This window comes from Chenopodium album, chromosome 17 (genome assembly GCF_948465745.1).
Source record: "Chenopodium album chromosome 17, dcCheAlbu1.1, whole genome shotgun sequence".
Taxonomy (NCBI): domain Eukaryota; kingdom Viridiplantae; phylum Streptophyta; class Magnoliopsida; order Caryophyllales; family Amaranthaceae; genus Chenopodium; species Chenopodium album.
Genome location: NC_137850.1, coordinates 51,298,491 through 51,312,065, shown reverse-complemented (window position 1 = coordinate 51,312,065; position 13,575 = coordinate 51,298,491). Strand labels below are relative to the sequence as shown.

At 35.7% G+C, this 13,575-nt stretch overlaps 2 protein-coding genes across 2 annotated transcripts; both read left to right on the top strand.

The window, feature by feature from the left end:
• Window positions 1–8,278: 8,278 nt before the first annotated feature.
• Window positions 8,279–11,350, top strand: LOC145589293 (uncharacterized). The gene is made up of 2 exons (XM_081645815.1): window positions 8,279–8,840; window positions 9,006–11,350. Exons 1-2 carry the CDS (start codon window positions 8,279–8,281, stop codon window positions 11,348–11,350), a joined length of 2,907 nt encoding a protein of 968 aa, XP_081501941.1.
• A 1,591-nt stretch (window positions 11,351–12,941) lies between these two features.
• On the top strand, window positions 12,942–13,364 carry LOC145589292 (uncharacterized). The gene has a single exon (XM_081645813.1). It carries the CDS (start codon window positions 12,942–12,944, stop codon window positions 13,362–13,364), a length of 423 nt encoding a protein of 140 aa, XP_081501939.1.
• The last annotated feature ends 211 nt before the right edge of the window (window positions 13,365–13,575 follow it).

Genomic DNA, 13,575 nt, shown 5'->3' with positions numbered 1-13,575 from the left:
TAAGTTTAACTATGAACCGAACGGATAAAAATAATTGAGTTGTGATGAGTGATTATCGAATGTGATAAGCTCTTTTATAATTGAATGGTGTCAATAAATTGTTGTCCATATATATATATATAGAGGAATTCTCATGTAAGAACCCTGCTCTATATAAGAATCCAATCTTATATTAGAATCAATCTCAACTTATTAGTTTTGATCTAACCATCTAAAATGATCCTTTAGTAATGACATTTCTGTAATTTTGACGAGTTCGTATTTAGAACATGGAAAAAAAAATTTAGAACATAAGAAAAATTTTAGAACATAAGCAGAAATTTTTTTGAACATAAGCAAAAAAAATTTAGAACATAAGAAAAAAAAATTAGAAGATAGCAAAAATTCAGAACATAAGCAAATAAAAATTTAGAACATAAGAAAAATAATTTAGAACATAAGTTGAAAAAATAATTTACTGCATAGGAAAAATAATTTAGAACATAAGAAAAAATTTAAAATATAAGCTGAAAAAATAATTTAAAACATAGAAACAAATTTAGAACATAAGCTAAAAAAAAAAAATAGAGCCTTTTTGGTGCAGCAAGCCATACAGTGTGGCCTGCTGCCAAGTCAACAAAAATAACGGACGCATAAGTATCGGGGTTACTATTCACTTGCATAACGGGGTTACTGGTTTTGTCAAGGTTACTTGTATTTCAGGGGTTACTTGTATTTTTTTTTTCAGGGATTACTTGTATGGATTACTTATTCAGGGGTTACTTGTGTTTTTCAGGAGTTACTTGTATTTTTTTTCAGGGGTTATCTATATGGATTACTTATTCATGGGTTACTTGTATGGGTTAATTCAAGGGTTACTTGTATGAGTTACTTATTTAAGGGTTACTTGTATGAGTTACTTATTAAGAGGTTACTTTTATGAGTTACTTCAGGGGTTACTTGTATGAGTTACTTATTCAAGGGTTACTTGTATGCCCCATACCAAACTAGTAACACCCTACAAGTAACCCCTGACCAAAATCAGTAACACCCTATAAGTAACCCGTGACCAAAACCAGTAACACCCTACAAGTAACCCCTGACCAAACCAGTAACACCCTACAAGTAACCCCTGACCAAACCAGTCGTACCCTATAAATATTCTACAATCTACTCATATTACTATTATTGTTGTTTTTATTGCTGAATTTTTGACGAAGAATGTTCGATCTAAGATTCCACGAAGAAGACAAGCACACATTTCTCCGGTTCTCATCGATTTCACTACTTCAAATGTTGTTGATGATCTTAAGGCTAATTAATTGCAATTTTTCGCAGCAATTTGGCACCCAATTTCTACAATTTCGGGCTTTAATTGCAACAATTTGACAAAGAGGAGAGAGAAAATGGGTGAAGTAGAGATATGGTTGTTGGTGATGTGTAGTCTGGCTTGGAGAAAAGGCTAAGAAAAGAGGAGAGAGAAAATGGGTGAAGTAAAGATATTGTTGTTAGTGATGTGTGGTTTGACTTGGAGAAGAAGCTAAGAAAAGAGGAGGGAGAAGACTTGTGGTATTTTTTTTAAAAAAAATTAATAATAATTGTGGCTGGCCACACCGTGTGGCCAGCCACATACAAAAATTTGTGAAAATAAATTTAGAAAATAGGAAATAATTTGGAAGATAAGTAGAAAAAATTTAGAATATAAGAAAAAGTTTAGAATATAAGAAAAAAGTTTTTAAACATAGTATGACTAAAGAATCAAGCAAATTTCCCATCAAAATCAGAAAATTAATAATTGACAAACGTGTAGTAAGTCTTAGTCCAGTAAAGTAGGCCAAGTCTTTACATTAATACTGTATTATTTACAAATCAAATTTAATTAAAAATAGAGCAAGTGAAAAATAAACATATAAAGTTGAATAATTAATAGTAAGTGTATGTCACTTTACAAAAATGGTAGGTAAGCTTCCACTTTTGAAAAGATAATGGCATGAAGCTTAGCTTGCCTCTTTCTATCTTGGATTGCATACATGCATGTTTGCAAGAAATTGACTTATCTTACTTTGGTGTCTGCATGTATGCACATACATGCATGTATATGGTTAATATATCATCTAAAAAGCTTATTATGATCGATAAGATAGTTATAGCTAGTTAATAAGTAGGTTGTGTCACCTACAACTTTACTAGCTTATAGATTTCTTTTTCTCAATAATTAATAATCATATACATATATTTTTTACTTTATTATATTTGATTGAGTGGAAATATTGAGATAGAAAAGTGGTGGTAATTTAAATTAATTTTTGTGATAGTAAAGTGGTGGTCTTTTGTATAAATACATCTGTAGTATGAGCATTTTTTAAGGGACGATTTAAGCAGGATTAATTTAGAATATAAATAGGAACTGAGGGATTCTTTTAATTCGGATTTGAATTTCCTATATTGTTAAAGCAGTTTTTACTTCTATTCAGAGATTTCATAAAAACATTCTACAAAGTACAAACTCAAATTATTGCATTAAGTCTTTTTTAATTGATGAAGAAGAATATTAGATAGAACTGAGTCTCTTCGGAGACATCTGATATTAGATAGAACCGAGTGTAAAGTTAATAAGATATTCGGACACCCTGAATACTCCCTCTATCTCTAAATATTTGCCCAATTTTCCTTTTTAGTCCGTCCATTTGAGTTTATCCTATTCTATATTTGGTTGTAAGGGACCATACATTTTTCTCAGACACACTAAGTTTTATTTTATATGCTCAGGTGCAAGTTATATCAAAGAATATTTTCTACTAATTTTTTACTTTTTGCTCATCAAATGAGCAAAAAACCACACTAGTGCACCTGGATGTATATTAAAGGTGTTGCACATCCATTAGGTATATATAACCTCATTACTTTTCACTCCCACCAACCTCTTTAAATTAAAAATTAAATAAGTAACTTCACCAAATATACGAAGTCGAAGTACTAGTGTACCACTCTTATATGATGTGATGTCCTCTGATATATCATCAACCTTGAACACGAATCATCAATACAAAGAGAGAGACCTCGATGTGATAAATAGTGTCCTATTTCTGACTTAACCAAATTAAAGTTAGGGAACAAATTAATTAAATCACTGTTTGCTTTGCATGATTGGGGTAAGGAATATAACGTGCACTTATTATTCACTTCTCAACTGGCCTGGAGTACTTCAAACTAAAGAAAACATTTCATGTCTCCTGCCATCATATGATCACAATTCACACAGACATAGATAAGATAAGTACTATATGGTTTCTTCATCTATTACAATTTTGTTACTCTCTTCGTTTTAAAATAAGTAAATAACTAATATAGTCAAATTTAACACACTTATCATGAATTAGTTTGACCATTATACCTATCTATAACCATTATAAAACATGCAAAAGAAATAACTGTACCTGGTGAATAGTACTTTTGGGTGTTATTACATAGATACCCTTAATTTAAATGAAATGCCAAGTTTGCTCTTGCTGCCAGTTGTTTCCTATCTTGCCATCTATGATGGAAAATCCAGCTGTTCTTCATGCCTTTGTTTGCCTGACAGCTAAGGTGCTTGTTGCTTGTACGAGTAGTTTTGTGTTTTGGAGCTCTGATTCGGTTTTGCTTACTTGCTTAGGTTTGGGTCTTCTGCTGGTTTGTTTTGCGAGCCTCTTGGCTTGATGATCAGGTCTGGAATGGAGTTCTCTTTCTGTGGCGGCTGGATGTTTCAGAATGCATGGTATGTTTCCGTTGCTCTTTTTGCTATCTAGGCTTTCATTATTTGGATTGTAGATACATTGCAGCTCAGGTTAGGATTATAATTACTGTTTGATGTTTCTTTCATTGGAATGGCTTACTTGGGCGCCACTGCAGTGTCCTTGTACAAGGAAAAAAAAAGTCCTGATTTTTCTAGGGTTATTGATGGCGGTGCGCTTGTTGACCATAGTCTATATATATAGTCTGAGGGTGTCCATTTTTTTGGACATGGCAAGCGATTCATGCCCAGTAACAGTTTCTTTCTGGTGGTGGGTGATTTGAGTTCCCTGTGAAGAGCCGTTTGTGTGAGAGGTGGTACTTTGTTGTGGATGATATTACATTACTTATAGTACAGTCTTCATTTGTCCATATGTGTTCTGTTTCGGATTCTCTAGCAAATTGAACCTTAAATTACTAACAGATTATTATATGGACTGTGATACAATGACTAATACTGAATATGCAATTCTACAATGTGTTAGAAGTCTCTTATAATTCCCTTTACAGATGCGTCTATGCTCGTTGAATGTTCATGATAGTGGTTTCAATTTTGTTGTTGTGTGTGAGTGTGCTTTTGTTAATTTAGTTTAGGCTGTTACAATTGTGTTGCAGCCTCTGAGAAATGCTGATAAAATTGTCTTCATAGAATGGTTTACATTGTCTTAGTAGTGTGGATATGAATATAATAGGTAGATGGGTTAAATTGTTGTGGTAATAGGAATACCAACAAATAAATTGATTGGCTTATATGTTCTTATTTCATTTTTTTTGGGTTACAGGTTCACTGATAGCATTGTTTGTGGTGTTGTTGTTGGACATTTGTTAAAATACTTCTTCTGCTTCCTTTTATGTATTGGATGTTGTATAGTTAATACAATGTTTTCTATGTGCTGCTTTACTGGTAGCTTGCATATAACAAGGTTTTGTTTATTAATTAAGTGTTTATTTAGTCTATTCCACATGTGACTTTAGGAGAAATAGTAGCTGCTAATTAATGTGTATAGAGGACAAGAAATATCTGTCTGGTTGTTTTAACATGGCATAACTCTTCAATTTTAACTAATGATAGAGTATGCGTAAGTGTTCAGCAATGGTTGCCTTTAATCAAGTAGACAGGGGTGGGGAATAGACATGGACTGGAACAAAGTTGTAGATTTTTTTGGACTTATCAAGTTGTTTCCTCTATATGCCTTTTAAAATTTAAAGTTTCCTTTTGTTATAGAGCAACAATGGCATGGTTGTGCTTTGGTGGAGTGTATGTGGCTTTTAGAATACTTATTTACGTCTGTGTGTGTTTTTTTTTAAAGATACCCATACTTTTTTTCTATCTCTTATGTGATTTCTCTTTGTTTGCATTGTAGCCTTTATTTTGTGATTAGATTTTCTATTAGTGGAATTTTATTATATTTTTACAGTTTGGTGTGAGTAGGGCTCAGTGGCGTTGTTTAGGAGAGAAAGCCCTTTCCTGTTCTTAAACAATTTTGGCCTGAACATCGCTTTTGCCATTACAGTTTATGGCTAGACGGTCAAACAGAGTTTTTGTTCCTTTTCAGCCTCTTTTGGAAAAGGTTGTTGCTTGGTTGCAGTTTCCATCACCGGTCTATGGATTTATAGATGCTGATAAGAATAATGTCTTTGTGCGGTTTAATAAGCCAAACTCTCGTACAAAGTTCATTTTCTATGGTGGAGATGCCAGTTCAGTGGAAGAGTCTCGTGAAAGAGCGGCCCACAAAGCTGTGAAGAGATTGATGTGTCGGTTTAGTGTGCGCGTGTCTGATTTCACTTATGAGCGCATTAAGATGTATCGATTGTGTGTCAAATTGTATAGGAATAGATGTGCTGAGTTGGTGCAGGACAGAGAAGATTTAAGTCGCATACGTGCAGAATGCAGTACAAGGGAGGATGCATCGTTTCATGATGTTCATGTTTCATTGGATTTTGCCCAGTTTATGGGAGTCTTAGTTAGGAAGACTGGTGTTTCTGTGACTGGCATTGAAACCACTAGATTAGAAGAACATGACTATATGTCTTGGTTAATGGTGACCTTCCCTCGTAATAGTATCTCCATGGAGTGCATTTTCAGTGTTACTTGTCCTGAAGTGTACATTGCTGAGCAGCGAGTTGCAAAGAAAGCATGTTTCTTTATAGCTTCTGTTTGCAATCTAGAAATAGTTGATGCTAACCATGGTGCTGTAGCAAAGATCAGTGGAGAATGTTCTTTGATAAGGGAGAGGTATTTGATTTTGAAGGGTCATCTTGAATGCTTGGAGAGTAGTTCAAAGCAAGCTGATTCTGTTAATGGCTTAGGTAATGATGCATGTGTGACGCCAACTGATGAACCAAATCAAATTCCAGTCTTAGCCCTCCCACCAAGTCTTCCGGCTAAGCGCAGGATTGATAGGAGTGAGCCATCTACCAGTGGTGTGGGAGTCTAGATTCCTGGCAACCTTGTTGCTGGCATGTCAGATTTAGAGGCTGTCTATAAATGTGCTAGGGTTGAATAGCTATGTCTAGTATGTCTAACTGCCTTTTGGATTTAGGTGATTAAGGGTATGTAACCAGATGTTAGTCCTTTGGTTAGGGTATAGTAAATTTATTAGGTAGCTTTTTTCCATTATTAATAGATGTATGAAGCATATGTAATAGATGGTATCCTGTTGGTGAAATCCTGTAGCTGAATCCTTTTCATGTAATGATGTTCCTACTTTGACTGTACTGCCTACTATGGCCTCTTTAGAATGAATGCAGTTCTTTTGCGTTTCCTATTTTAGTATGTAAATTGTTGTTCTTTTTGCCTTTATGTACCCTCTTTGACTATGGCCTCTTTTGAATGAATGCAGTTTTTTTGCGTTTCCTATTTTAGTATGTAAAATGTTGCTCTTTATGCCTTTATGTACCCTTTCAGAGAGGGTACTTTTGTTCATTATTGTCTTATGGTTCACGGTTTTCTGTTTTTACAGGTATTACAGATTTAATCTACAGAAGGTTTTGGGAAATCTTATTACGTTTCAATTCTTCGAAACTGCTCTGCAGCAGTAACAATGGGTACTGCCTTAGCTGAAATTATTTCCAGTTTATCTTGGTTTATATATCTGTGTTTTTGTATCGTTTCTCCCCTACAATATTCGCTATATATTGTGTGTTAGATTGTCGTTATGGCATTCCTCACCTATCTCGGAAAAGCTGTAGTAGATTGAATAGGGCAGCGCAAAGAACATCGCAATCAGCGTTTGCTAGGTATATAGCTTCATCAAAAGTTAGACTATTTAGGATAGCCAGTATTGTGTTTGTGAAAAAAATGACTTCACCTTTATTTACAGTCCGTCTTTACCAGACACTCAGTGTGCTGCTAAACGCTCTCGACAAAGTTCTACCTCAAAGCGACAAAAATGTATATAGGAACTAGCTACGCCACATCTAAATAGGTACACTATATTCATTGAAGTAGGCGTCTTTATACTTATCAGTGATGTGATGCATATATGATCATCTTAGTAATTAGCCCAGCATCATTTTTGGGTATATTATCATCTTTATGCTAGGTATATAGCTTCATCAAAAGTTAGAGTATTTAGGATAGCCAGTATTGTATTTATGAAAAAAATGACTTCACCTTTATTTGCAGTCCGTTTTTACCAGACACTCAGTGTGCTGCTAAACGCTCTCGACAAAGTTCTACCTCAAAGCGACAAAAATATATACAGGAACTAGCTACACCACAGCTAAATAGGTACACTACATTCATTGAAGTAGGCATCTTTAAGCTTATTAGTGCTGTGATGCATATATTATCATCTTAGTAATTAGCCCAGCATCATTTCTTCTCTTCTTACTGGTCATCCCTTATTGTTGGACTGAGTTAAACATGAAGTTTATTGATGCTTACAAATGGCCATAATATTTAAGAGTGTTTATTGCTTAAGATTCTATAGATGCCGTAGTAACTGTTTGAGATTAGTGGTTGCTAATTACTGTACAGATGGCATAGTAAGATAGTATTTGTTCTACTACATTATCGTACAAATGCCATAGTAAGACGATATTTGTTCCATGCAGTGGAGCAGAATCAAGAGTACCTTTTTCTTCTAAAAAGAAGACTAAACAAACTCATGTAGAAGGTAAATAGGTATACTTATTATATACCTTGTATTGTTTATTACAATGTTTCATACCAATTAACTTATACGCTTGTCTTTTCTTGTGTTTCTGTTAGATATCCTTGGTGCTGCTACAGATCGACAGCTTCCAATGGAGCCTTTCAGACACTCTATGCCTGTTTTTTGTGACAAATGCGGTGCAAAAAAATTTATGTTTGAATCCTTGCATTTCTATTGTGGGAATGGAGATATTACGATAGCTGCAAATGATTATCCTCATGAGCTTGTTTACTTCAAAGGATGAAGGTGTTGTGCATTTCCGAAAGTATGCTAGATTATACAAAAATTTGTTTGCATTTAGTTCGTTAGGGGGCCATTATTATGCAAACACTTACAAAGGGATTTATTTATTCAAGTTGCACGGCCAAATGTATCATTTTGTGCCAGATTTATTGCCTGATGATAGCAATCCCAAGTACCTACAATTATACTTCCATGATGGTCAGCATGAAGCAAAAAATAGAGTGGGCTGTTTCCCTGAAATAAGAGAAGATGTGGTTATCATTCTTATGCAGGTATCTGAAAAGAATCCGTATGCTATCTTCTTTCGATCTTTACGAGACAGGGTTATTCATGCAGATACAAAAATTGTTCTGAATCGAACCTCAGTACTTGATCAGCGTGTTTATAATGCTCCTGCTGTTGATGATGTTGCTGTAATCTGGCCAGAAAATTATTCATGTAGCAAAAGCTTGGGCCCTCATATATTAGTCACTGGAAAATATGATGAATCTCACCGAATTTATCATAGTTATGGTTGCTATGATCCCCTTCAGTATCCGTTGTTATTTCCTCGAGGAGAATGTGGCTGGACTCAAGGCCTTAAAAAAAAATCTCATCCAAGTAAGAGATCAGCAGATTCGATTCCAGATCCTATAATGTCTTGTGTTGTGCATACTGCAGCAGATTTATTAAATCAGGAAGAAGCCCGTAAGTATTTTATATTCTATATGTCCTATTGCATATTTTAAGCATGAGCTTGGTCTTGCTTTTTTAAAACTTTTTAAAACTATTTTGTATGTCCTGTTGCATATTTGTAATAAGGACTTGGTATTGCTGGTTTTTGTAACTTTTCCTGTCGTCTTTTAAATACAGGTGCAAAGAGGAAAAATACTAAAGCAGACAAGTTCATTTCTGCTAGGGAATACTATGCATACAAGTTGCAAATCCGCTCGAACAACATGATGCTGCGAGCAGGTAGATGCTTTCAGCAATACATAGTGGATATGTATGTGAAGATTGAAAATACCAGGCTTGATTACTTCAGAAACAACCAGGAAACAATAAGGGCTAATTTGTATAAAGGTATATTGGATTCACTAGATTCTGGGGAAACTCTTGGTCATAATGTTGGTCGTAGAGTTATATTACCTCCTACCTATATTGGTGGTCCTCGGGACATGAAGAAGAGGTACTTAAATGCTATGACTTTAGTACAAAGGTTCGGTAAACTAGATCTTTTTGTAATGATTACTTGTAATGCTAATTGGCCTGAAATCAAAGCCGAGCTGGCGACTGGTGAGACGGCACAGGATAGGCCTGACTTAGTTGCCAGACTTTTTAGAGCAAAGTTACTTGCGCTGAAAAAGGAAATTATGGAGAAAAAAGTATTTGGAGAAGTTGCTGCAATGGTATATGTCGTCGAGTTCCAAAAAAGAGGTTTGCCGCATGCTCATTTCTTAATTGTTCTAAAACCTGAATACAAGCTGAAGTCTCCTGCTGACTACGACAGATTTGTTTGTGCTGAAATACCTGCTGAGATTAATCTTACCTTGAGAAGAATTGTGTTAGCCCATATGATGCATGGTCCTTGTGGTATATTGAATCCTGAATGCCCATGTATGCGGAAGAATGGCCTAAAGCGCAGCTGTAAGAACAAGTATCCTAAGCAGTTTTGCAATGAAACAAGTAACAATAAGGATGGTTATCCTATCTACCGTAGGAGAGAAACTGGGGAAAAGGTAACGATAAGAAATGCAGAATTAGATAATCAATGGGTTATCCCTTATAATCCTTATCTTTCTTTGTTGTTTGATTGTCACTTGAATGTTGAAGTATGTTCAACAATTAAGGCAGTAAAGTACCTATACAAGTACGTCTATAAGGGCCATGATCGAATTTCGTATAATGTTGTTGCTTCTGACAACAATTCTGTAGATGAGATTCAACAATACCAATCAGGTAGATGGGTATCTCCTTGTGAAGCTGCATGGAGAATATTCAGTTTTGATCTGTTTGAAATGCATCCTGCAGTTCAACCTTTACAAGTCCATTTTCCTGATATGCAGACTATTCATGTTTTCCCTCATGAAAGGCTACGTGCTGTTGTTTCAGATTCAAAACGGTCAAGAACTCAATTAACTGAATTTTTTGCAATGAATGCTGCTTTCGAACTTGGGCTAGGATATTTGTATGGTGAATTTTGTGAACACTACACATGGCATCAAGATGACAAAAAATGGAAACAAAGAGTTCAGAACCGAATTTCAGTTGGTAGATTAGCATTTGTCTTTCCTGCAGAAGGTGAACGGTTCTTTCTTAGACTTTTATTGCTAAATGTAAGAAGTCCTAAATCGTTTGAGGATTTACGTACTGTCAACGGTTGTCTGTACCCAACTTTTCAGGAAGCTGCTCTGAAGCTTGGTCTTATAGAAGATGATGATGCAACTAATTTAACCATGTCTGAAGCATGTGAAACTCATATGCCTGCTGCTTTACGCCGTCTTTTTGCCACAGTTCTGATGTTTTGTCAGCCACGTGATCCTGCTGCTTTATGGAATGCCTATTATACTTTTCTTGCTGAAGATTTTTCTCACAGGTTTCCAAATCAGATGGTGAGAATACAGCAGCTTACTCTCAGATCAGTGGAACAACATCTTGAAGCAATGGGCAAATCTCTTTCTTTCTTTGGTTTGGACCAATTAATTTCTCAAGTTAGTGATGAGTTCAGGCGTACCAAAGATATTGTAGATGCTCTTGATGCACCAATCCCAGAGGAATGCCTAAGCTGTCGTTCAAAGCTCAACTTTGCACAGAATACTGCTTTTGAGTGTATTATGGATCATGTCATGCAGCAAAAAGGTGGCGCTTTCTTCGTTGATGGTCCTGGAGGTACAGGTAAGACTTTCCTTTACAATGCTCTATATGCAGAAATAAGACAAATGAACAAGATTGTATTACCTACGGCTACATCAGGCATTGCTGCAACAAATATTCCTTCTGGTCGAACTGCTCATTCCCGATTCAAAATTCCGATTGATAGTGATAGTTCAGTGGTCTGCGATGTCCCAAAGCAAGGTAGTTTAGCAGCACTTTTGAAAGAAACTACATTGATTATATGGGATGAGGCTTCTATGGCTAAGAAACAAAATCTAGAATCTTTAGACCTTCTATTGCAGGATGTATGTGGGAATAAGGGGATTAGGGCTGGCAAAAAGTGACCCGACCCGAACCCGACCCGAAAAAAGCGGGTTAGGGTTGAGATTTTCGACCCGAAAAGTTAAATGGGTCGACACGAACCCGAACCCGAAATTAAATGGGTTAGGTTAAGGTTGAAAATCTCAACCCGAAAACGACCCACTTAACCCGAAATAAATTTCAGGTCAAAATCAGGTCGGGTCAACCCGAACCCGACCTGATAACCTGAACTATTTAAGTATTAAAAAAAAAAACCGTAAAAAGCCTATTAGCCCAGGCCCAAATTCATAAAGAGGTCAGGTTTCCTTATTCAAAACCCTAAAATCATCTTCTTTTTTCCCCTCATTTCTTCAGCCGTTTTCCCCAACACTTTTCTCTCTTTAGTTTTCTCTCTCCTCAAAACCCCTAATTCCCTAAATCCATTCGTCGTGCTTTACCATTGTTGAATTCGAGTATTTCATCATCTCCTTCACGGCTTGACTCCTTCACTCTTCCACGAGACGCGTTCCTCAATTCCTCTCCTTCAATCATCCATCAAGGTGTCTTGCTTCATAATTTATTTTCTTTTTTTTTTCGAATTTTTCTGTTGTTAATTTTATATTTACCTGATTTCGTTTATTTTGGTTTTTACACGCTAATTTTCGAATGTTATTACTAACTTTTGATGTTAAATGTTGTTGTTTATGTTATTATAATTCTGTTTTTGCTAATTTTCGAATATTAATGCTAATTTTTATTGTTAAATGTTGTTTATGTTATGGTAATTCTTGCTAATATTTGTTGTTTATTTCTGTTTTTCATGAGCATGCATGTTTTAATTTAGATCTTGGCTTACTAGTTAGATCTAGTCTGATTTAGATCATATGCACGTTTTAATGTTAGTGCCTGCATATATAACTATTCTATTTTTCGGAAGTGCAATATTTGTTGTTTATTAATGTTGTTTTGCTTTATAGGTTTGGCAGCAAGAAGTAGCCACCCATAATCCCATATTCAATTGCTAATGCTGTGTGAACAATTTTGAAGCTTGAGGTGGTGTCCGTGTGAACAAGGATGTCAGGCACAACATCGCTCGATCTTAATCCAAATGAAAAATCTTATTGCATTTTCTATTATTGTTTGAGGACTGTAATTTGTGTTATAAAAAACTTGGTTTGTAATAGTTAATTAGGATTGTTACTTTGTTTAACTACGCCATTTAATTTTGGTTTGATTTAAAACGCTTAACCCCTGAACAACTAGTGTTTAAAAATGAAAACAAAAGTATTCAGGTCAATTTTGGGTTAACCCGAATCTGAATATATCAGATTTGGGTTGGGTTAATTTCAACTCAAAGAAACCTGATTTTAACCCAAATAAAAAATCAGGCCAAATAAGGTCAATTTCGGGTTGACCCGAACCTGAAAATATCATGTTCAGGTTGGGGTTTTCAACCCGAAAAGTTAAATGGATCAGGTTCAGGTTGGGGGGTAGCTGACCCGAAATCAAGTGACCCGAACACGAACCCGACCCGACCTGATCCGTTTGCCAGCCCTAAAGGGGATATTTGGAGGAAAGGTTATTGTCTTTGGAGGGGATTTCAGGCAAGTTTTGCCAGTAGTTCCTCGAAAAACTATGAAGGAAGCAATAGAAGCAAGCATTGTAACTTCTTATCTGTGGCCAAAGCTAATCAAATTTAGGCTAACAGAAAATATTATAGCAAGAGAGGATCCAACCTATGCTTCTTTTCTGCTTGATTTAGGCAATGGCAAGTTACAGCAGACAGAAAATTCCTTCATCGAGTTACCAGAGCAGATTGTGGAATCCACTAGCAATGTCACGGAATTAGTGAGTACTGTTGCAGAAACAACATTCCCAGAAATGGTCCATGGGCACTTTGATTGTCAGGTTTTCACTAAAAAGGTAATCCTGACACCCATGAATGATGACGTGGATTCGGTTAATACATTCATGATTGAGAAATTCCCTGGTCAGGCTGTTACATACAAGAGTTTTGATACCATTCTAAATGATACCTGTAGTGTATATCCTACATAATTTATCAACAAACTATGTCCCGGAGGAATGAGTCCTCATGAGCTTGTATTAAAGGAAAATTGTCCTGTGGTACTGTTACGGAATTTGCTGCCATCTACGGGTTTATGCAATGGTACGAGGCTTATCTGCAAGAAATTTTTCCCGAACGTGATTCAGTGTGCTATAGCAGTTGGCCATTATAAAGGGGAAGAAGTATTCGTACACAAAATTA